We start from the raw sequence: 24,209 nt of genomic DNA on the forward strand, positions 1-24,209 counted from the left end.
GAGATCCGGGCTCTTCGCTGGCCATTGCAGAACACTGACATTCCGGTCTTGCAGGAAATCACGCACAGAACAAGCAGAATGGCTGGTGGTATTGTCATGCTGTAGGGTCATGTCAGGGTGAGCCTGCAGGAAGGGTACCACATGAGGGAGGAGGATGTCTTCCCTGTAACGCACAGCGTTGAAATTGCCTGCAATGACAACAAGCTCAGTCTGATGATGCTGTGACACACCGCCCCAGACCATGACGGACCCTCCACCTCCAAATCGATCCCGCTCCAGAGTACAGGCCTCGTTGTAACGCTCATTCCTTTGACGATAAACGCAAATCCTCCGACCATCACCCCTGGTGAGACAAAACCGCGACTCGTCAGCGAAGAACACTTTTTGCCAGTCCTGTCTGGTCCAGAGATGGTGGGTTTGTGCCCATAGGCGACGTTGTTGCCGGGGATGTCTATTGAGGACCTGCCTTACAACAGGCCTACAAGCCCTCAGTCCAGCCTTTCTCAGCCTATTGCGGACAGTCTGAGCACTGATGGAGGGATTGTGCGTTCCTGGTGTAACTCTGGCAGTTGTTGTTGCCATCCTTTACCTGTCCCGCAGGTGTGATGTTCGGATGTACCGATCCTGTGCAGGTGTTGTTACACGTGGTCTGCCACTGCGAGGACGATCAGCTGTCCGTCCTGTCTCCCTGTAGCGCTGTCTTAGGCGTCTCACAGTACGGACATTGCCATTTATTGCCCTGGCCACATCTGCAGTCCTCATGCCTCCTTGCAGCATGCCTAAGGCGCGTTCACGCAGATGAGCAGGGACCCTGGGCATCTTTCTTTTGGAGTCAGTAGAAAGGCCTCTCTTAGTGTCCTAGATTTTCATAACTGTGACCTTAATTGCCTACCGTCTGTAAGCTGTTAGTGTCTTAACGACCGTTCCACAGGTGCATGTTCATTAATTGTTTATGGTTAATTGAAAAAGCATGGTAAACAGTGTTTAAACCCTTTACAATGAAGATCTGTGAAGTTATTTGGATTTTTACGAATTATCTTTGAAAGACAGGGTCCTGATAAAGGGACGTTTCTTTTTTTGCAGAGATATATATATATATATATATATCCAATAAAATAATATATATATATTCCCAATAAAAGGAAATATATATATATATATCCAATAAAAGGAAATATATATATATATATCCAATAAAAGAATATATATATATATATATATTCCCAATAAAAGGAAATATATATATATATATATATATATATATTCCCAATAAAAGGAAATATATATATATATATTCCCAATAAAAGGAAATATATATATATATATTCCCAATAAAAGGAAATATATATATATATATTCCCAATAAAAGGAAATATATATATATATATTCCCAATAAAAGGAAATATATATATATATATATATTCCCAATAAAAGGAAATATTTTTTGCTCATATGATTTTTTTAAACAAGTCGTTTGGAGTAGGCAGTGCCGTTAGTAAGTTAACTGTGATATGATCAAAGTTAATCAATGTGATTTTTCCATAAATAGACATTTAGTTCTCCATGGAATCTTATCTATTTTTGCAAACTTTCTATTGAAATTGATTGTGGTAAGTTCATTTATATTTTTTGAGATGTGAATACCAAGTATGTCTACTTCACAATCTGCCCATTTTATTGGTAAATTAGTAGCAGTGTAAACACTGTGTCTTTTAACGATCAATACGTAATATGGTACAGTTGTCATAATTAGGTTTTAGTCCAGAGAGGCTAGAAAAGTGATCAAGATCGTCAATTAGACTGCAGGGATCCAGATTGCGGACTTAAGAAAAAAACTTCAGTCATCACATTGACACTTGTTTTTGTTTTTATCCCCTGGATTTCTAACACCTTGATGTTCTTGGTGGATCTAATTTTAATAGCTAGCATTTCAATGGCCATAATAAATAGATATGGAGACAACGGACAGCCTTGTTTTACTCCTCTTAAAAGCTCAATACTTTCTGAGAAGTAACCATTATTTACTATTTTACATCTGGGGTTGATGTACGTAACTTTAACCCATTGTGTAAGAGATTCACCGAAATTAAAGTAATCCAGGCATTTATATATAAATTCTAGTCTTACTTTATCAAACGCCTTTTCAAAATCTGCTATGAAGACCAGGCCTGGTATCTTTTGATGTTTCATAATGTTCAATTGTTTCAAGTAATTGTCGTATATTGTCCAGGTAAAAAACCTGTCTGATCAGGATGAACAATATCTGGTAAAACCTTTTTTATTCTGTGCTATGCATTTTGCCAGGATTTTCGCATCACAACATTGAAGTGTAAGAGGCCTCCAGTTTTCTTCAGTTTTAGTGACTACTTAAGTGTTGTAGCTAATGTTGCACGGTATTCCGGCGCCACGGTAATATCGCGGTACCAAAATGTCATGATACCTATGATAGCAACTTTTTTTATATACTGTAGTACAGTTTCATATGATACTACTAAATTGTTCTGCCCTACCAATCTAAAGAACCCGCTAAATGTTTTATAAAGTCAGTTTTGTTTATACATTCAGTTAAACAAATTTAAGCAACAGCCACTAGTCTCTTGTATGCGCCGGTCCAGTAATATCCACTTCACTTTCATACACATATCGTATCACGTGTGGGAGCTGTAATCAGCCAGCCATCATCCTCTTCTTGCCATCACTCACCTGCTTCTCTCTGTCCGCTCTTCATGCACATCTATTCCTCAATCAGTTTTTAAAATATAATTTAGCTGTGATGGCGAGTGGGGATGCAGTTACATTTGTGTATTTGATACATTGGAGCAGCATGCAGAGCGAGCAAAGTTGATACTTTGTATAATTTCAACCCTGGTATAACCAAGAGCACAGGCCAGTTTCAGTACGCTTTGCAAGTACGCTGTCACGCAGCCTCTGAGTGCCAGGGAGGACAAATGGAGCACAACAGTGCGACAGGCATGCTTGTCTCTAGCTCAAACGGTAAAAAAATATATGACCCATATTACCAACACTATCTTTTTTTCTTCCTGTGCGATTTCGCACGCATTTGATGTAATTTCACAAACCATGTTGCGGGCTGTTTTTTTAAACTAATCCAGAGTTTGCTAATTAGAATAGCCATGGAGTAGTCTTGTTGTCTCGGAACAGTTGGTTATCAATGTACATTTAATCGAATACAAGAGGTACACGTTTCCCTTTAAGTCTATTCACCTTGAAGAGTGCGTACAGAACTTTGCGCCATTCTGCAATTTCTTTCGGGAACTGATCATTCATTCCTATTTTCGTGCCAGCAAGTCTTTTTTTAAAAATCCAGGCTTTAAACATTATTTTAGCTTTAAAGAATGCAAATTTGGCAACTATTGGGCGCTCGCATCGCTGTCCTCTTTGTCCGAAATGGTGTACACGTTCGTGTTTAATTTTGTCGACAGTATCGCCTGGGATCTGTAGCACTTTTAAGAAGGAATTCTTTCACCACGCTTTCAGGGTCTTCACCCCAATTTTTTTTAAATACCAGTAAGTACCAGATTTTCTCGCATGGATCTATTCTGTATTCATAGAAAGGCTTCTCTCAGAAACATGCTCTCCTTTTTAAGTTCTTTAACGTCCGTTTCAATAGTATTGACTCTTTTAGCTTGTTTGTTTCTTTCTCCATTGTCGCAGCTTTTTCGTCACTCATTTCGAGGCTCGCCTTCATCTCCTTTATTTCTTTTCTTTAGTTCAAGTACGCCCAATTTATCATTTATTGATTTTAGCAGGTCGGTTTCCACTCTTGGCGTACCAGGTGGTGAAAAGCATAAATCATCGGTGTCTATCGAGGAATCACGTAGCCTTCTCTTGGTTTGGTTCTCTATTTCTTTTTTTTGTGTTCCTTTCCGACATGTTTTGGCTTTGACTGTGTTCGTAATATTCAGCAATAAAGTTCTCTAGCCTTATACGTTTTTTGGGGTTATTGTCCAGCTTGAATGTTATTGCCCACGATAAAATAGATCAGTGTTGTGCTACTATTTAGTCAGTTTTAGAGATAATGAATATTGCGATTTCTCATTAGGCATTCTGCACCACTATCTTCAGTCCACCATCACTGCCACAACCTTACGAATGTAAGGTGTTAGTAAAATGTTGGTATCGTGACAACACTAGTTCTAGCTATAAACCAGCACAGCTGATCTATTCTGTTTGACGCTCATTCCTAAAACGTGCAGAATTTCAGTTCCTCCTCTTTTGTTCCCATTGCAGGTGAACATGCTGCGGAAGGGCTTCGGGGAGGTGGGGGACCCTAAAGGAGGCAGCACAGGGACGACCAGCGGCTCCCAGTTCTTGGAGCAGTTTAAGACGGCCCAGGCCTTGGCCCAGCTGGCCGCCCAGCAGTCCCAGACAGGACAGCCCAACCCCACCCCCTCTTCCTGGGACACCAGCTCCGCAGCGCTAGGCCAGTATGGTAAGAGGAGATATACTGGGACCGTAGGGGTAGTTTGTATGGTTTTCAAGTAAAGTAGGGGGTGTACATAGAGGCTATACTAATTTGGGTTTGCAGAGCATTTGAAATGCCTACATGACTGGTATTGTTTCTGGTTATGAAGAGGAGATATCTTAAATGCCCTATGCAGGGTTCAGAATCTGATGTTTAAAAAAAATAAAAAAGTTTTATAGCCATCAGGTGCAGGCCCTACCTTCCTTTCTCCCATCCCCTTCTCTCCCCCCCAGACATGAAGGCCCAGCCGGAGCCTGCGGTCCACAGCCCCTTCACCAAGCGCCATCCCTACCAGCCCACCACCTCTGTGTTGGATGCCTTCCTCCCCCCTTCCTCAGTCTCCTCCTCCATGCCCTCACAGAGCACCCCATCGTCCCACATGGCGCACCCCGCGTCTGCCCTCCCGAAGATGACGGTGCCCCCCCTGCGGCAGCAGGTGTCACCTGGCTCATCGGACGCCCAGGGCTCCAGCCCCCTGCCATTGCAGCAGCACAAGCTCAAGCAACAGAAGAAGAGGACCTCCATCACCACCAAGGTAACAGCTCAACACTGATACAAGGACAATGTAAACCGAGTGAATGGCCAGTCACCCCGCGCCCAACTTCGAATTATTTTCGATAGTTAACACTTGCTCACTCACAGCAAACAGTGAGCACACATTCACTTTACTTTCATCACTCTGTTAGCCTAACACCTATGTATCCCTCCCTACCTCTCTTTACTTTTTCATAACTTAATTACCTTGCTGTCCCTGACATTAACCATATCTTTATGATATTTGATTCCAGATTCCAGCGATGGCGGTGGAGATGCCTGGCTCGGCAGACATCTCTGGGCTGAACCTGCAATTTGGAGCACTGCAGTTTGGCTCTGAACCTGTGCTCCAGGAGTACGACAGCACCCCAACCACCACCACACCAGGAAGCCAGGTTCAGAACAGCCTCTACACAAGCCCCAGCTGGTGAGCACACATCTGTCATACCAGACACTGCAAAATTGGTGTAAGATATGGGTCTTCTACAACTACAACACCACACACAGACCCATGTGTAGCATCTCTGTCACTTGGGCCCACTTGAGCTTTGACACTGGACACCTTCTCTTTTCTCAAAGTAGCCCTATGGCTTTATCTAATCTCCCTGCTTCTTCTCCTCCAGTGATGCGATTCCCTCCCTCTCCAACCCCAGTCAGATGGACATGTACGACCAGAGGGCTCCCCAGGCCCGGCGCTACCCCACCCCCGTCTCCTCCCCGCAGAAAGACATGCAGAACAAGGTGAGCCTCCATTCATTCCTCCATTCATATTGCTCTGCCTCCTTGAGATTCATTCCTCTATTCATATTGCTTTGATTCTTAGAGAAATAAGAAATAAAGTAATTGCTCTGTTTTTCACTTTTCTTTGATTGGCTCCCTCTGTTATTGAATGAACTGTTGCTATGGAAACTACTCCCCTAAATTAGTGTACCCTAACAAGCCCACCTGAACTTGTGTTTTTTCAGAATGGATTCAATTCAATACAGACGCATTCTGTGGAAGGTGAGTCATTTTGGTAGCTGTGTGGGTTTGCAGTGAATGAAGTCTGAATATGTGGTGGTCATGGCAACCGTGTGACGTGGTAATCCACTAACAAGCATTGTAATGCATTTCAAAAATCTAATCACATTTTATTTGTCACATGCGCTGAATACAACAGGTGTAGACCTTAACGTGAAATGCTTACTTACAAGCCCTTAACCAACAATGCAGTTCAAGAAATAGTTAAGAAAATATTTACTAAATAAACAAAAGTTTAAAAAAATTATCAAAAAGTTACACGTAAATTACATAACAATAACGGGGCTATATACAGGGGGTATACCGAGTCAAAGTGCAGGGGTACAGGTTTGTCGAGGTAATTTGTAAAGTGAAAATGCATAGATAATAAACAGGGTGACTGGAGTCTTTGACAATTTTTTGGGCCTTCCTCTGACACCGCCTAGTATATACACTACCGTTCAAAAGTTTGGGGTCACTTAGAAATGTCGTTGTTTTCGAAAGAAAAGCAATTTTGTTGTCCATTAAAATAACATCAAATTGATCAGAAAATAGTGTAGACATTGTTAATGTTGTAAATGGCTATTGTAGCTGGAAACGGCTGATTTTGATTTTTAATGGAATATCTACATAGGTGTACAGAGGCCCATTATCAGCAACCATCAGTCCTGTGTTCCAATGGCACGTTGTTTGCTAATCCAAGTTGATCATTTTAAAAGGCTAATTGATCATTAGAAAAACCTTTTGCAATTATGTTAGCACAGCTGAAAACGGTTGTGCTGCTTAAAAAGCAATAAAACTGGCCTTCTTGAGACTAGTTGAGTATCTGGAGCATCAGCAATTGTGGGTTCGATTACAGGCTCACTGCCAGGTCTCTGACCTGCCAGGTCTCTGACCTCCAAACTTGATAATGGTGTTGGAGTCATGCTTGGCCACGCAGTCGTGGGTCAACAGGGAGTACAGGAAGGGACTAAGCACGCACCCCTGAGGGGCCCCAGTGTTGAAGATCAGCGTAGCAGATGTGTTGTTGCCTACCCTTACCACCTGGGGGCGGCCCGTCAGGAAGTCCAGGATCCAGTTGCAGAGGGAGGTGTTTAGCCCAGGTTCCTTAGCTTAGTGATGAGCTTTGTGGGCACTATGGTGTTCCTGGATGTAGGTTAAGTACTCGGGAACCATGCCTGTTATTTTGTGGTCCTCTATTAGTATTTTACGGCTATTCATTCAGTGTCCCTTAAAGCGGATACAGTTTGGAATGGCAATCTGCCCAATTAGACAGTGTGTATTGTAGAGCTGTCGTCCATTTGGGTTGGCACTAATCCCAGAATCTCTCTCTATATTTCTCTCCCTCTATGTCCTTTCTGTCTCTCTGTCCAGCTGCAGCAGGCTCTGCAGTGTCTGTGAAGTTGGCCTCTGATTCGGCCACGCCCGCGTCAGTCTCCATGGCTACATTGACGGACAGTGGCTCAGGGCCCGCGTCCTTGTTGAGCACATCCAATCAGTCGTCGCACAGCACTCTGGGGCACAATGAAGACTTGCCCCCGAATACCATGCCCCCGCCTCAGCACAGCAAGTAAGATGGCACCCTGAATGGTTTGAACGAAGGGCTTGAGTGATTTGAAGAGTTTGGATTGTAGTAGTGCCAGTGGATAGTGGTTCTTTATTCAACTAAATTGATAATGGACGATCGGTTGTTCTTTCTCCAGTTCCCTTTCTACACAACAGAACAGTCTCGCTCAATCCCAAGTCCGCACATCCAACGCCAGTCTAATGGTGAGTGTGTGTGAGATAGAAGAGAGTGCATTTCCTATGATGGAGGATACATCAAATACTTCTTAATCTAACCTAGTGGGTATTTAATCTTGTTTACCATAACCATCTCCTCTTCTCTCCATTCATCCATCCTGACAGCACCAGAGAGTAGACGACTCCAGCTTGCACTCTTCCTCCTTCCCTTCCTCTGTCTCGGTGGTCCCCTCTTCCTCGGCCCCCTCTTCCTCGTCGGTGGTTGCAGCAGCGCATCAGGTCTCCATGGGGGCCCCTCAGCCCTCTTCAGTGAACACAGTGTCTCAGTCAGCCCCCTCAGGCCTGGGCCCCGTCAGCAGCCTAGCAGCCATGGGCCTCCACACAGCAGCCTCCATGGGACCTCCAGCTGTAGCCTCGGCAGCCATGTCCACAGCAGCACAAGCCCAGGCTATCGCTTCCTCCGCCTCCTCACGCAGCTCTGCAGTCTCCTCAGGTTAGAGGGGTTGTTGGTTAAGGGGATTGCGTCCCAAATGGCACCCTGTTCCCTATATAGTGCACTACTTTTGACTGGAGCCCTATGGGCCCTGGTCTAATGTAGTGCACTATATTGGGAATAGGGTGCCATTTGGGATGCAGCCGGGGGTCTGTGGTTTAGATTTGAGATGTGATGGGGTGTGTTGTATATGTTTAGTTTTTTCTAATACAATAATTTCCATCCTATTATTTCATATGTTTTGTCTTTTGTTTCTGCTGGTCTCTTTACAGGGAAAGCACCTCCTAACCTTCCTCCTGGAGTGCCCCCTCTGCTGCCCAACCCATACATTATGGCCCCCGGACTACTGCACGCCTACCCTGTAAGTACTCCTCACTGTCTCTGTCAACTAAACCTGCCTTTAGGTCATGGAAATCATGAGGTCTATCTAAGTGTGAGTGACCGCCTATATCTGCGCATATCGTCCAAAATTCTATATTCTGTTTTTTACACTTTTTATAAAAGTTCATATTTAGAGCTTCGTAATGGTATACTGCAATTGGAGGGAAAATCCCAACTTTTTTTCTCCCTTTCTATTGTCGTCTCACCGCCTTGTGTGTCTCAGCCTCAGGTGTACGGCTATGATGACCTACAGATGCTCCAGACTAGAATACCACTGGTGAGTCTAAGCTATCTGGATGTAACCCGTCCGTGTGGACTGGCCAAATATGACTTTTACTAGTAACTCTAACAACAGCTGCAAACTGTTATTTGAAGAAGTGAACAACTGTTCTTGGAACTCTCATTTGTTTCCAGGAACTTTGCTATGTTGCGACGTGATGAAAATGGGATGTAGTCTGATAGTCCTTTCGTACTAGTAAAAACTGAGCCTCTTCTGTCTTCTCAGGATTACTACAGCATCCCGTTTGCCACCCCCAACACAGCACTGACTGGCAGAGATGGCAGCCTGAGCAACAACCCTTACTCTGGTAACCACCACTCTAACCCCCATCTATGATGTCTTACTCTACTTTCCTAATCTATGGATTATGTACAGAGTGCTAACACAGTGAATGGAGGGGTTTGGTGTTGGGAACAAACACGCATCAGTTGACCCTGTCCTGCGTCTCCATGGCGATGCAGGGGGACAGTGGCGTGTTAGAACAATGTGCAGCCGGCACCAGATACAGTCAGACCTTGTGACTGACTGGAACTGATACGCTGCTACGTTATTGTCCATTGTACTGCTGTAATAACTGATCTCAGTGAATCGCATTACCGTTGCTTGAACACAATGGACATTATTGTCACATTTTCTCACTCATCTCCTCCTTCCCCTCATCCCCCTTTCACTCACCTTTTTCACACTTTACCTTTTTCTTTGCCATTCCCCTCCGGCAGGTGACTTATCAAAGTTTGGTCGAGGTGACGCGTCGTCCCCGGCGCCGGCCACCACGTTGGCCCAGCAGACACAGCAGAACCAGAGCCAGACGCATCACACCACGCAGCAGCCTTTCCTTAACCCAGCGCTTCCCCCCGGCTACAGCTACACCAGCCTGCCCTACTACACCGGCGTGCCGGGCCTGCCCAACACCTTCCAGTATGGCCCCGCCATGTTCCCGGTGAGATTTCACATGCTTTGTCTGGGTGTTGTTTTGGATGTTTTTTAAAAAATTATATTAAGTTTATGAAGTTAACAAGAGTATGTTCTCCTGATACATGTAGAAATGCATGTTGTGCAAATTCATTTTGTAATATGACATGCAAACTGTCCTAATTTATAATTGGGGCACAAATGTACTACAAACAGTTTTTCACTTCAATTGTGAGAATTCAGTATGCTGTAAAAGGAATTGAAATAGCATGTGATAGCAGCTGATATTTTAAATACGCTAGACAACTAATTATATTAGTTTCACCTCTAACCTGTCTGTGTGTTTCTAGGTGGCTCCTACCTCGTCGAAGCAGCACGGTGTGAACGTTGGAGTCAATGCCTCGGCAACTGCCTTCCAGCAGGCCAGCGGCTACGGTTCCCATGGTTACAACACTGGTATGACTCAACACACACCCCGAGGACACACCCTGTGGAACGGCGTCTGTTCAGGGGTCTTTCAGTTCAACTCTTTACACTGTACATACTGATAGAATGGCTATCAACACTGCATGCAACTGACAGTCAGTTTAGTTGACAATGTGTGCTTTCACGTTTATATTTAATAAGCCTCTCACATTCAAAGGTTTGTTGGGTTTGAATGCAACATTTGCCTGTGCCTAAGCCTGCTAAGGCTGACATTGCCCACATTACCTGTCTACATCAACCGCTCTTCAACATGGTTAGTGGATGAAACGGCACTAACTCCAACCTTTCTAATCAGGCATGCATAGCCACATCAGGGTTTCCGTTAGCCGGTAATAGCCGGCTTTTGGCCGTTCAAAAATGGAAAAGCTGATGAATAAAATTAGCAACGGCCAATTGTCCGGGAGAAGAGAAATCCCACTGTTAAGTAATGTTTTTTTGCCTATTCATTGATGGAAATGCCAGTTGATGTAAATACATTTGACCGGTCATGCTTATCGGTCTATGGGTTAATTTGCATAATTATGTAGAATAAAATTGGCGTGTGTGTATATTCGTTATGTATCTTATCACATGCAGAGACAGCATACAGATACAGAGCCTTTGAGCGGAAAATCTGTCAGACAGCTCTTTTATAAGCCCACTGATTGCGCAACAATTCTAAATGCAATCGTGTGTTAAAATTTTTTTGTTGGGCCGCGATTTAAGAGCAATTTTTATTTCTCAACTGGTAATTGAAGCGCGCTTCGCTTTGAGCTGGAGGCAGTATGCATTTTGAAAACATATATAGTTACTTAATTGTTTGAAATCTGAACATTTTACTACAAATTTATGAGGTATGTTTTACCTTGCTTCAAAAGTAGCCTAGGCAAATCCGACCATATCCGTGGAGGCAATTATTTTAGAAAGACTTCCATATGACATTGAAACCAGTAGCCTATTTCTCTCATGTTCTATTGGTTTACAACTTTCTTTCATTGTCCGGTAGCCAAATGTTCATTCGCGCGTTGCCTACTGCCTGGTGCGCATTGCTGTGCTAATAATGTTAAGAAATTGTGTATCAACATTTTAAGCTAAACGTTCAGATCTGTTGCATCAGATTCATTGCTTTAAAAAAGTATATATGTTGCCGAGGCCTACTGGTTGTATGAACTTTGGATCTATCGTCCCACAACTGTCCCAGGGTCTGATTGGCCTATTTCTTTCTGGACAAGTGAAACTTTTCTACTATGGGGACTAGTAGATTGACATGGCTCATAAGCGGCGCATCCATAAGCCTAGGGGAAGCTTTCCTTAAGTACATTTGATTCAATTGCCAAAATTATGTAGCCTAATTAGCCTACTCCTGTCTATACAGAAATAAATAAAATCATTCAAAATATGCTACTAAAGCATGAACATACAGTGGGGGAAAAAAGTATTTAGTCAGCCACCAATTGTGCAAGTTCTCCCACTTAAAAAGATGAGAGAGGCCTGTAATTTTCATCATAGGTACACGTCAACTATGACAGACAAATTGAGTAAAAAAAATCCAGAAAATCACATTGTAGGATTTTTAATGAATTTATTTGCAAATTATGGTGGAAAATAAGTATTTGGTCACCTACAAACAAGCAAGATTTCTGGCTCTCACAGACCTGTAACTTCTTCTTTAAGAGGCTCCTCTGTCCTCCTCTCGTTTCCTGTATTAATGGCACCTGTTTGAACTTGTTATCAGTATAAAATACACCTGTCCACAACCTCAAACAGTCACACTCCAAACTCCACTATTGCCAAGACCAAAGAGCTGTCAAAGGACACCAGAAACAAAATTGTAGACCTGCACCAGGCTGGGAAGACTGAATCTGCAATAGGTAAGCAGCTTGGTTTGAAGAAATCAACTGTGGGAGCAATTATTATGAAATGGAAGACATACAACACCACTGATAATCTCCCTCGATCTGGGGCTCAACACAAGATCTCACCCCGTGGGGTCAAAATGATCACAAGAACGGTGAGCAAAAATCCCAGAACCACACGGGGGGACCTAGTGAATGACCTGCAGAGAGCTGGGACCAAAGTAACAAAGCCTACCATCAGTAACACACTACGCCGCCAGGGACTCAAATCCTGCAGTGCCAGACGTGTCCCCCTGCTTAAGCCAGTACATGTCCAGGCCCGTCTGAAGTTTGCTAGAGTGCATTTGGATGATCCAGAAGAGGATTGGGAGAATGTCATATGGTCAGATGAAACCAAAATAGAACTTTTTGGTAAAAACTCAACTCGTCTTGTTTGGAGGACAAAGAATGCTGAGTTGCATCCAAAGAACGCCATATCTACTGTGAAGCATGGGAGTGGAAACATCATGCTTTTGGGCTGTTTTTCTGCAAAGGGGCCAGGACGACTGATCCGTGTAAAGGAAAGAATGAATGGGGCCATGTATCGTGAGATTTTGAGTGAAAACCACCTTCCATCAGCAAGGGCATTGAAGATGAAACGTGGCTGGGTCTTTCAGCATGACAATGATCCCAAACACACCGCCCGGGCAACGAAGGAGTGGCTTCGTAAGAAGCATTTCAAGGTCCTGGAGTGGCCTAGCCAGTCTCCAGATCTCAACCCCATAGAAAATCTTGGGCCAAAATACCAGCAACAGTGTGTGAAAACCTTGTGAAGACTTACAGAAAACGTTTGACCTGTGTCATTGCCAACAAAGGGTATATAACAAAGTGTTGAGAAACTTTTGTTATTGACCAAATACTTATTTTCCACCATAATTTGCAAATAAATTCATAAAAAATCCTACAATGTGATTTTCTGGAGAAAAAAAAGTATCATTTTGTCTGTCATAGTTGACGTGTACCTACGATGAAAATTACAGGCCTCTCTCATCTTTTTAAGTGGGAGAACTTGCACAATTGGTGGCTGACTAAATACTTTTATTCCCCACTGTAAATTCTCAACTTAATTGAACGAAAAACAGTCGGCCTTTTGTTATTGGCACCAGTGGAGAGCATTGGCCATATCCCCTGTGAGTGCGCACTGCACATATTTACTCCTTATCCTTGTTCGACTTAAGTTTGTTTTTGGACAATAATTTCCTCCTCCAGTTTAGATGGACGTCATATTCTATTTGTCTCTTCTCCTCGTAGGCCTATTATATGGACAACGTTGTTTTTATTGGTATGTTTGTCAGTGTTAGCAGAGTAGGCTATCCTGTAATTTGTCGTATTAAAACATAGTTTTAATGTCTCCAGTCATATAAAGTGTAGTAGAATTTGCATGAAATGTGTTTTTCCCGTGCAAAGAAAGAAACGTATCTACTATAGCGCAGGCCTCTACGCTATACATGCTCAGCCATGCATTGAAGTCTTTTTTGAGAACAGTGATTGAGTTATATTATTAGCCTAAATTACGACTGTCCAATCTACTCATCACATTACAAATAGTAGGCCATCTTACATAAGTCTGCAAATGCGATGATACATGGGATGCTTTATTATAAAGGTGCATTTTTATGGTGAAAATTTGCTTCCCCAAACTTGAAACTCAAGCGCGCCTATGCATAGTCTAGGGATTTTGCTGTTCGTTACTCATCTTGTTGGCTGAGGAAAAGTAAATAGTTATTCTAACATGTTCATTCTAACAAGGACGCACGTCGTTGCATCTTTGACTTGCATGTTATGTTAAGATTAATTACCATAATATACATTTGATTTCTGTCATTTTGAGCACCGTGGGTGGACACCCTAATCAGGTTATGCCCCCAATGCATATGGGTCCTTCTAAACGTATCAAATGTCCGGTAAATAAAAATGCTCCTGGTCAATTGTCCGGCACCACATTTTCATAACGGGAAACCCTGAGCCACAGTCACTGATGTTGTTGACCAGCTGGTATGGAGCGGTTTCTGTTACTTGGAGACAAACTGCCTGCTGCCGTTGTTACCAACAAACCATTCTAACCCACCAAACCTGGGTGCTGTCTGGTATGGGCCAGCTAAAGAGTGATCAGGGACCAATATTGATTATTACTTCGAGGCTCCATGTGATTTCTTGGGGATTCTTTTGATTTTTTTTGCAGGGTGTGCATTTGTGAAAACTTAAAAAGTTTCAAACACTGAAATGGGAGTGGAAATGGGAGTTGTATGATTCTACAACTCTCACCATTCTTTTGAATGGGGAAGGATATCTAGTTTACCCTTGTTTGTACCTTTTGTTAGTACAGTAATATGTTCTATTTGAGTTGTTTTTGAGTGGAAAAGTGGACTGTATCGATGGCCCTCCTACTACATATATTACGGGGGAGTAGGGTGGTGGGTGTTCTGTTGCTGTTGCCTATCATTGCATGCTTCTGCTCATTCAACAACTGGAGTTGGGCTTCTGGCTATACCTTCCACCCCATCCCACATGGAGGTCATCTTAAACTTCCATGTCTCCACCCCCATTTCTCCAACTCTATCCTTCCATTGTCCTATCTCTCCCTCTATCCACTTGGTCACACAGCACCTCTGTTATCTGCACCACCTTTTGCTTCCTGCCTCCGCCCGACCGACCGCCCACCCCCCCTGCCTGACACCCCCGACCCCTAACCTTGCCTGGTGTGTCTAACGCTGTGGGCTGCGGCTGTGTGTCTGACTGTTTCAGGCTATGAGGATATGGGCCAGGCTTCAGGGAGTGGGGATTTCTGTAAGGGTGGATACGGCACTGCCGTGGCCGCCGTCGCTTCTGCGCAAAACAAGCAAGCCAGCTCTGTCAGCGGGCCTGGAGTCGGTGAGTGCCGCCACACACCAACCCTCCCCTCCTCCTTCCTCCCTCGCGCCGTCATCACCTCCATCCTCCTTAACCTCATCGCTGCTTACTGTCCGCACCACACAAATGCCCAATAAGCAGTCAACTGCCACCCTCTGTCTGTCTCCATGCCCCAGTACTAATCATCATTGGGCACCAAGGTGCTGTAGCACTTCACAGAAGATTCAAATAATCAAAGCTTGATGATGAGTTGTATTTGAATCAGCTGTGTTGTGCTAGGACAAAAAATAGTGTGCACCCCTTGGGTCCCCAGGACCAAGTTTGGAAAACACTGCCATAGAGGCTAACTGAGTGTTTATGTTCAATTCTTACATTTCTAAAGCAGTGCGAGCAAGCTAATGGAGCGCTAACTAGCTAGCTGCTAACCAATGAACAGTTGATGAGTAGCCCTGGTCCATGCACTCTGTGCTGCCAGCTTTCCACCCACGTGTGCTTGCTTAAATGTGTTAGTGTCAGAAGTACCTCTCTACCCACTGTCCTGTGTGGTTGACACAGGATACACACCCCAAGGGTGGTGAACGAGTGACAAAATGGAGGCCCTGCCTGTTGAACTGCCATGCTCTGAAATGGGGACAGGAGACTATGGGGTGTGAAGGTAGCATGTTTACAAAGTGATACTCTCCCTCAAACTCAATATATTCTGTCTCAACTACAGCAGATAAAAACTAATGTATTTTTTTATGTAGATAAAGTGAATTTCCTGAGTTTGATGTTAATGCTAGGTATCGGTAAACTGGAGTTGTCGTGTGGGTCACCGCCTGAGGTTAGAATGTCAGGGTTTAGTTGACCCTGTCCTGCGATTCCATGGCGATACAGGGGGACTAACATAATGTAGCAGGCGTAAAAGAAATGCCTGACTGGGTTCGGAAGAAACCGGAAGCATCCGGTTTTCAGGCTTGCGCCTCTTCTCTGCGTTTCCCCTGAACCGGATGTTTCCAGTTTCTTCCGTCAGCAGAGCGTGCAGGGGGACAGTTGTGTGCTAGAACAATACGTAGCCGCCACCAGACAGTCAGACCCTCATCGCCGTGGCTGACTGGAACTGATACACTGACACATCTTTCTTTGTATCCTCCTTTTCGTTTTCCTCTCCTCCATCTCATCCTGTCATTCCCCCGCTGCCTTTTTTTGCTCTCCTTCCCTTACATTGATGCATCTGATACTGTATATTAGCATCTAGTGACCATCTTCTCGAAAGTGCTGTATTGCTCCTATACAGCCTTGTACTGAGTTTCAATCCAAGGTGTATAGATGGAGATGGGTTACCTGACAACATCACGAAATCAATGTCTGAGTTTTAGGAGCAAATCAAACCATGTACAATGCATCCTATAGGAGCGATAATGGTAGCCTATAAGAGCAAATCATGTGCAAGCCATTATAGCTATAGGAATGGTATTAGAGCAAATCATGTACAAGCCTTTTTGTTTCTGTGTGGAGTTTCTCACCCAGCACCTAATTAGAATGTGATGTATGTTTGACAGAATTACTTTCCATCTAGAAACTGCTGCCTTAATCCCGGACCACTCTGTGGCTCTGACTCCCAGGGGTTTCCATGCCTCTCCTGCAGGGGTTGTGACCTGTAGACATGTGAAGTAAATGTGTCCGAACCCCTTTGTTTCCTCTGCAGGAGTCTCGGTGACGTCAAGCAACACGGGGGTCCCAGACATTTCAGGGTCTGTTTACACAAAGACACAGCAGGTGAGAATGATGCTACAGTGGTATAAACACTATAATAAAATATTATGTTCTGAAACATACGGAAAGGATATGACAACCAGTGTCTGTATAAAATGTTGTTTGTACAAAAACAAGTGTAAAAACCGCAGACTAGAAAAGACAGGCGTCCGACCTTGTTGTGTTAATCCCTCCAGCAGCAGTCTTTTGAGAAGCAGCAGGGTTTCCACGCTGGTACACCGCCAGCTTCCTTCAGCCTGCCCTCTGCCCTGGGCGGCGGTGGTCCCATCAACCCGCCAGCCGCGGCTGGTTACGCTCCAGCTCCCTTCATGCACATCCTGGCACCGCACCAGCAGCCCCACTCGCAGATCCTGCACCACCATCTGCAGCAGGACGGACAGGTACGGTGTGTGTGTGAAGGCGCATGTGTGTGTCACACTGTATCTTGGAGAGAAATATTTGGCACAGGTTACCTTGCATTATGGTCTCTTCCTATCTTCTCTTCTAACAGAGTGGTGGCACTGGACAGCGTAGCCAGAATGCTTCGCTTCAACAGAAGACCCAGATCAACAAGTCTGCATACAACAGCTACAACTGGGGGGCCAACTAACACCCACCCATCATCCAGCCCCCTGTCCCCACAAATGGTCTCCATATAACCCCCTCTCCTACAGAGATCCCCTCCCCATTCTCTCGGCTCAGCACACGGCAGTACTCACCACTGCCACGGGTGGCGCTGTGCTGAGAGGGAAAGCACTAGTGTGGCGAGGAGAGTAGGGGGACAGTCTTAAAAGAGAGGGGGGTGGAGTTAAATGGTTATAGTAACAGATCGTTAAGAGCGGAGTATTGTTTGGAATTTTGTATCGTGTTCAACCCCCCTCCCTTTCACTCTGTTGTATTTAACATAGAACTGTTTTCTAAAAGAACGAATGTTTTTGTTTTTACTGAAGGTGGGGGACAGGCTGGTTTTCTATTTCTCACCCTCTCCCCTCACCCCCTTATTCCCACCCTATACCCAAACACAGATTATGTTTTTCCTTTGTTTCCCATTTGGTTTTTACAAAATTTTAGTTTCACTAATGGATTCTCTAAATTGACAGAGCAGTTGTGAAGTTTATTTTTTACCATAAAGATATATAGATCTGGATCTAAATATAGATATCTATATTGTGTGTGTACACTGGGGGTCCCTCAAACTCATATCATGTGAAATTATTTCCCATTTTATGTTGCAAAGTAGCTTTACCCCTGATTTAAACGTTTTTTACATTTGTAGATTCTGGAGTACAAAATTACATTGTACGAGAGGCCAGGGCACACCCTTACCTACCTATAAGTTCAGTTATTTTTCTAATCCCCATTACACGCTCACTCCACCACCTGTCCCCCCCCAATATATTATTAGGAAACCTGCAGAAATGATTACTGATGGACAGTTTTACTGTTAGTTTTTTTTGTCAGTGATTTTCTTTTTGTACTGTGTGTTTTAAAATGTTTTTTTTTATTTTTATGGATGAGTGTGTGTGTACATATACACTACATGGCCAAAAGTATGTGGACACCTATTCATATTATTGGATTTGGCTATTTCAGCCGCACCTGTGGCTGACAGGTGTATAAAATTGAGCACACAGCCATTCAATCTCCATAGACAAACATTGACAGTAGAATGGCCCGTACTGAAGAGCTCAGTGACTTTCAATGTGGCACCGTCATAGGATGCCACTTTTCCAACAAGTCAGTTCGTAAATTTCTGCCCTGCTAGAGCTGCCCCGGTCAACTGTAAGTGCTGTTATTGTGAAGTGGAAACATCTAGGAGCAACAACGGCTAAGCCGCGAAGTGGTAGGCCACACAAGTTCACAGAACGGGACCACAGAGTGCTGAAGCGCGTACACATAAAAATCGCCTGTCCTCGGTTGCAATGCTCACTACTGTTCCAAACTGCCTCTGGAAGCAACGTCAGCAGAAAAACTGTTCGTCGGCGCTTCATGAAATGGGTTTCCGTGGTCGAGCAGCCGCACACAAGCCAAAGATCACCATGCGCAATGCCAAGTGTCGGCTGGAGTGGTGTAAAGCTCGCCGCCATTTGACTCTGGAGCAGTGGAAATGCGTTCTCTGGAGTGATGAATCACACTTCACCGTCTGGCAGTCCGACGGACAAATCTGTGTTTGGCGGATGCCAGGAGAACGCTACCTGCCCAAATGCATAGTGCCATCTGTAAAGTTTGGTGGAGGAGGAATAAAGGTCTGGGGCTGTTTTTCATGGTTTGGGCCACTTAGTTCCAGTGAAGGAAAATATTAACGCTACAGCATACAATTACATTCTAGACGATTCTGTACTTCCAACTTTGTGGCAACAGTTTGGGGAAGGCCCTTTCCTGTTTCACCATGACAATGCCTCCGTGCACAAAGCGAGGTAAATACAGAAATGGTTTGTCGAGATCAGTGTGGAAGAACTTGAGTGGCCTGCACAGAGCCCTGACCTCAACCCCATCGAACACCTTTGGGATGAATTGGAACGCCGACTGCGAGCCAGGCCTAATCGCCCAACATCAGTGCCCGACCTCAATAATGCTCTTGTGGCTGAATGGAATCAAGTCCCCTCAGCAATGTTCCAGCATCTAGTGGAAAGCCTTCCCAGAAGAGTGGAGGCTGTTGTAGCAGCAAAGGGGTGACCAACTCCATATGAATGCCCATGATTTTGGAATGAGATGTTCAAGCAGGTGTCCATATACTTTTTGCCATGTAGTGTATATCACTCACAAGTACTGTAGTCCTTGTTTGTTCAATGGCTTTCCCCCTTCTCAAATCACAGACTTGTTAGCTTTTTTGTTTCAAATGTTTTTTATTTTGTAAAAAAATATATAAATATTAAGTAAATAAACAGGAAAAATACATTTTCATCATTTTGGCTTGTATCGTGTGGCTTGTAAATACAGCAGTGTCTTTTTCAAATTAGTCAGTTAGCTAAACACAGTGGTGCCCAGCCTTGGTCTTGGGGCTGTCATTCTGCAAGTTTCCCTTTATCACCTTTCTATATAGAACAATTTTTATATAATTTGGTTGAATACAGTACTTCAAAAGGCATGAATTGAAGGGAACCCTCAAGGACAGCCTTATGTTAACAGGATTGGACATCACTGCTCTGTAGTTATCCAAGGGAGTGGGTGCGGGGTGGGCTGGGCTGGGTTGTTCTTACAGCAGTATCAAATAAAACTCACAAATCGGTGATTGTTTCTCTGTAGAACTATGCATAGTGCATACTTGGTGCTAGGGCTGTTATGGTGACCGTATTACCGCCACACCAGCGGTCACGAGTCATGACGGCAGTCAAATTCTACGTGACCGTTTAGACACGATAATTAGGCTTCTCCATGCTCTGATGCTGCTGATGGTCATTAGTAGCCTACCAAACTTGCTAACTGCCTGGTATTCAGCACTCTATTGTCCCTCTAATCACTCTGACATCAATGCACATGTAATGGAAAATCTAATCAAACACTCCCCGAGAGCTCATGTTGCACAACATTTCTATGGGCTATGCAATTGCGTGAGAAAACAGAGTGATGGCCTCTATTAAAAGGAGGAGGATCCCATTAGCTTTGTATAGGCTAGGCCTACTATATTTCTCAACTTTCCTAATATTAGGCACATTGCTTCTCTTTACAACATGAGTATAGCCTACCTGGCTGGCATGAAAATGAAGCACGGGAAAAGCGTCCTCCATTCGCTATTTAAGTGCATACATTTACATTTACGTCATTTAGCAGACGCTCTTATCCAGAGCGACTTACAAATTGGTGCATTCACCCTATAGCCAGTGGGTTAACCACTTTACACATTTTTATTTTTTTTGCATAGTTGACATTTATATTTTTTAACCCCCTGACCCTGTTTTGAGACAGGTGCATGATAATGGTCCATCTAAATCAAAACACATATTATTTAGTTTATGTAAAGATTAAATCAAGAACAGTCTGATGGGTGACAATATTAGCTTGTGTGCAGTAAGGCAAACAGCGCATACCTTTTTTTTGCTACTTTTTCAAATCATAGTCGCACAACTCATGTAGTCTAGCCCATAGGCCTATCTGTTTATCACAACTAAAGTGGCCAAATAACTACTTAAAATTAAGCACATTAATACACTTTACAACGGGTGTAGAGGCTAACTGGCATACATACGCAGCGAGTGAGTTTCAAGTTTGGGGAAGATAATTTTCACCATAAAACTTCACCTTTATGATAAAAGTATTACATGCGTAATTGCATTTGCGATCATTTTTGAGAATGGCAATCTCCCGCTAATTGATTGCATTTGGAACATTAACGCTTATAGCCTACTGCCATGTGTGCATTGAAGCGCTTATGTGAAGAAATAGTCTAATAGTTTATCAATATTTTAAGCTAAACGTTCTGATCTGTTGCGTCAGCCTTATTGCTTGTCCCAGACTGTTTGGAATATTTATTTCTCCTACAGAATAAAATAGGTTGACTTTTATACTATGGGGGATAGTAGATTGACATAGACAGCTATCCCCCATAGTACGAAAGTTTAATCTTGTTGGCTGACAAAGTACATGTTCTTCCAATATCTTCAATGTGCACCTCGGAAATTGGATAAGGACGCGCGCAGTTGCGTCCCTGATGTGTCTGTCTTCACTTGTAGCCTGTGAGAAAGACCCGACTGCGACCCCGAGTGGCGCAGTGGTCTGTGCCACTGTGCGATGCAGTGCTAGCTGTGCCACTAGAGATCCTGGTTCGAATCCAGGCTCTGTCGTAGCCGGCCGCGACCGGGAGACCCATGGGGCGGCGCACAATTGGCCCAGCGTCGTCCAGGGTAGGGGAGGGAATGGCCAGCAGGGGATGTAGCTCAGTTGGTAGAGCATGGCGTTTGCAACGCCAGGGTTGTGGGTTCGATAAAATAATGTATGTGCTAACTAAGTCGCTCTGGATAAGAGCGTCTGCTAAATGACTAAAATGTAAATGTAAAATGTGATGGGCATTGGCTATTAAGAACTGAGACATGTGAGGGAGAGGTGCTTCTGAGCACACAACCGGGAGAAGGGAATTATAATTATTATATTCAGCACAAAGGCCATTGGCCGCCAAAGGCATGGATTTTTTTAGGGGGCGTTACGGCCACACAAAGGGGATGCCGCCGGGAAATTCGAGGCATTATCAAGTGCTTGTGAAATTGTGAATGAGAGGCTGATGAAATGTGTGCAGCCTGCGCAAATAACAAAGCATAGCTTATGCCTTTCTTGCGACTTTTTTCTAATCATCATTAGTCGCATCATGCAGCCTTAGAATGTACAACAAAATCTAAACATATAGCCGAACGTTTGTATCACAACTAAAGTTGCATAAATAGCTCCAAATTAATATACAGTGGGGGAAAAAAGTATTTAGTCAGCCACCAATTGTGCAAGTTCTCCCACTTAAAAAGATGAGGCCTGTAATTTTCATCATAGGTACACGTCAACTATGACAGACAAATTGAGAAAAAAATATCCAGAAAATCACATTGTAGGATGTTTTATGAATTTATTTGCAAATTATGGTGGAAAATAAGTATTTGGTCACCTACAAACAAGCAAGATTTCTGGCTCGCACAGACCTGTAACTTCTTCTTTAAGAGGCTCCTCTGCCCTCCACTCGTTACCTGTATTAATGGCACCTGTTTGAACTTGTTATCAAAATTGTAGACCTGCACCAGGCTGGGAAGACTGAATCTGCAATAGGTAAGCAGCTTGGTTTGAAGAAATCAACTGTGGGAGCAATTATTAGGAAATGGAAGACATACAAGACCACTGATAATCTCCCTCGATCTGGGGCTCCACGCAAGATCTCACCCCGTGGGGTCAAAATGATCACAAGAACGGTGAGCAAAAATCCCAGAACCACACGGGGGGACCTAGTGAATGACCTGCAGAGAGCTGGGACCAAAGTAACAAAGCCTACCATCAGTAACACACTACGCCGCCAGGGACTCAAATCCTGCAGTGCCAGATGTGTCCCCCTGCTTAAGCCAGTACATGTCCAGGCCCATCTGAAGTTTGCTAGAGTGCATTTGGATGATCCAGAAGAGGATTGGGAGAATGTCATATGGTCAGATGAAACCAAAATAGAACTTTTGGGTAAAACCTCAACTCGTTAGTTTGGAGGACAAAGAATGCTGAGTTTCATCCAAAAAACACCATACCTACTGTGAAGCATTTCCTGTATTTATGTTAAATTCTTTGGAATACATTCACCACACTAAATCATGTTCACACGCACAAACAAATAATTTATTTCAAGATTTAAAGTTTAAGAGAGTGAGTACTCAATTGGACGACATTTCATTGTTACATACCTAGTCTCAGCTCAGTTTATTATCAGACTTCTTGAGGTAGTGACCGTTTCAACTCCTGTTGTCTTTCGCAGCAATAGTATCTCTTCTTCTGTCACTAACTTCGGGGTGCAGCGCATATGGTTCAGTGGCGCTCATCAGCGCCATCTACCATCGGGGAGTTTGAAAAAAGGAAAGAACGAGTCTCTGATCTTGTCAATATCAGCATTTTGCTCTACTTACCGTGAAGTAAAATCATAATAGTCATCATCATAATAGTAGTACATTACAGTATATATTTGAGTATAATAGTACAATTTAAAGGGAGTATGTCAGGGTCAATTACTGACAAATGAGAACACACTAATCCTCAGGGGTCATTTTGGGGCAAAACGCACCACTTTGTGAAGGTTTTGTTTTGATTGAAGAGCAAGAAAAGTATTAATTGGTTCCACTTCTTTCCCTTCTAAATGCGTTTGCCTAAGGACAGCCAGTATGCACATACCAACCATACATTTTCATGACAGTGTTCCTAATCTGCAGTAGGCAAAGCAGTTGAAAATCGGTAGGTTAACACCAAACCGTGAAGTGATTATGAATTCAGAGCAGTCGGATTAGGTCATAGTCAAATACATTTGAACAAATGAACAACAATATCACACGGAAAGTGATGTGAGCATTGCATTGTGGAAAGCAATGACTTTACAAGAACATGTATTGCAATGCGAAGCATGTATTTCTAGATTAAACACTGATTCAGTGTGGTGAACAAGTACCTGTATGATTTGGTGTGCTCTACTTGAACATGTGTTTAGAGTTTTGAAACCACAGCCTATATGATGAGCTGTTGTATTTTTTTTTTTACCACATACTTATGAAAATTGCACCGGTTGAGAGATGATGGCTCTCTGAGCCTACGGTGAAGAGTACTTCTGATCCAGCAGGTGGTGCTAAGATCCCTCCCTATATTACTTGAATGATGAGTTGACTTATTCCTTATAGCTCCTAATGATTTTAAGGCCAGTGTTGGCAAACATTACTTCTGCTCCAGCAGGTGGCCATGAAATCCCTCCCTATATGACTTGACTGACCAGTTAGTTG

General features: G+C 43.6%; 1 protein-coding gene across 12 annotated transcripts in view; it reads left to right on the forward strand.

Annotated features, from left to right (window-relative positions):
* LOC121571396 (ubiquitin-associated protein 2-like) overlaps positions 1-18,319 on the forward strand; it is a 64,087-nt gene extending 45,768 nt beyond the window's left edge. For 5 of the 12 annotated variants that reach the window (XM_045221894.1, XM_045221893.1, XM_045221899.1 and 2 more), the window contains 17 exons: positions 4,253-4,454; positions 4,721-5,022; positions 5,276-5,448; positions 5,645-5,762; positions 5,987-6,023; positions 7,395-7,590; positions 7,724-7,790; positions 7,929-8,256; positions 8,517-8,617; positions 8,861-8,914; positions 9,143-9,224; positions 9,637-9,857; positions 10,180-10,285; positions 14,935-15,060; positions 16,727-16,797; positions 16,971-17,174; positions 17,285-18,319. In XM_045221894.1, coding sequence (XP_045077829.1) covers positions 4,253-4,454; positions 4,721-5,022; positions 5,276-5,448; positions 5,645-5,762; positions 5,987-6,023; positions 7,395-7,590; positions 7,724-7,790; positions 7,929-8,256; positions 8,517-8,617; positions 8,861-8,914; positions 9,143-9,224; positions 9,637-9,857; positions 10,180-10,285; positions 14,935-15,060; positions 16,727-16,797; positions 16,971-17,174; positions 17,285-17,383 — 2,487 coding nt within the window. In that variant the 3' untranslated portion in view covers positions 17,384-18,319. The remainder of the gene's footprint in view (positions 1-4,252; positions 4,455-4,720; positions 5,023-5,275; positions 5,449-5,644; positions 5,763-5,986; positions 6,024-7,394; positions 7,591-7,723; positions 7,791-7,928; positions 8,257-8,516; positions 8,618-8,860; positions 8,915-9,142; positions 9,225-9,636; positions 9,858-10,179; positions 10,286-14,934; positions 15,061-16,726; positions 16,798-16,970; positions 17,175-17,284) is intronic. The other 7 variants (XM_045221903.1, XM_045221904.1, XM_045221905.1 and 4 more) reach the window with 5 other exon arrangements.
* Positions 18,320-24,209: the final 5,890 nt, after the last annotated feature.

This window comes from Coregonus clupeaformis, chromosome 8 (assembly GCF_020615455.1).
Source record: "Coregonus clupeaformis isolate EN_2021a chromosome 8, ASM2061545v1, whole genome shotgun sequence".
NCBI classification, from domain to species: Eukaryota; Metazoa; Chordata; class Actinopteri; order Salmoniformes; family Salmonidae; genus Coregonus; species Coregonus clupeaformis.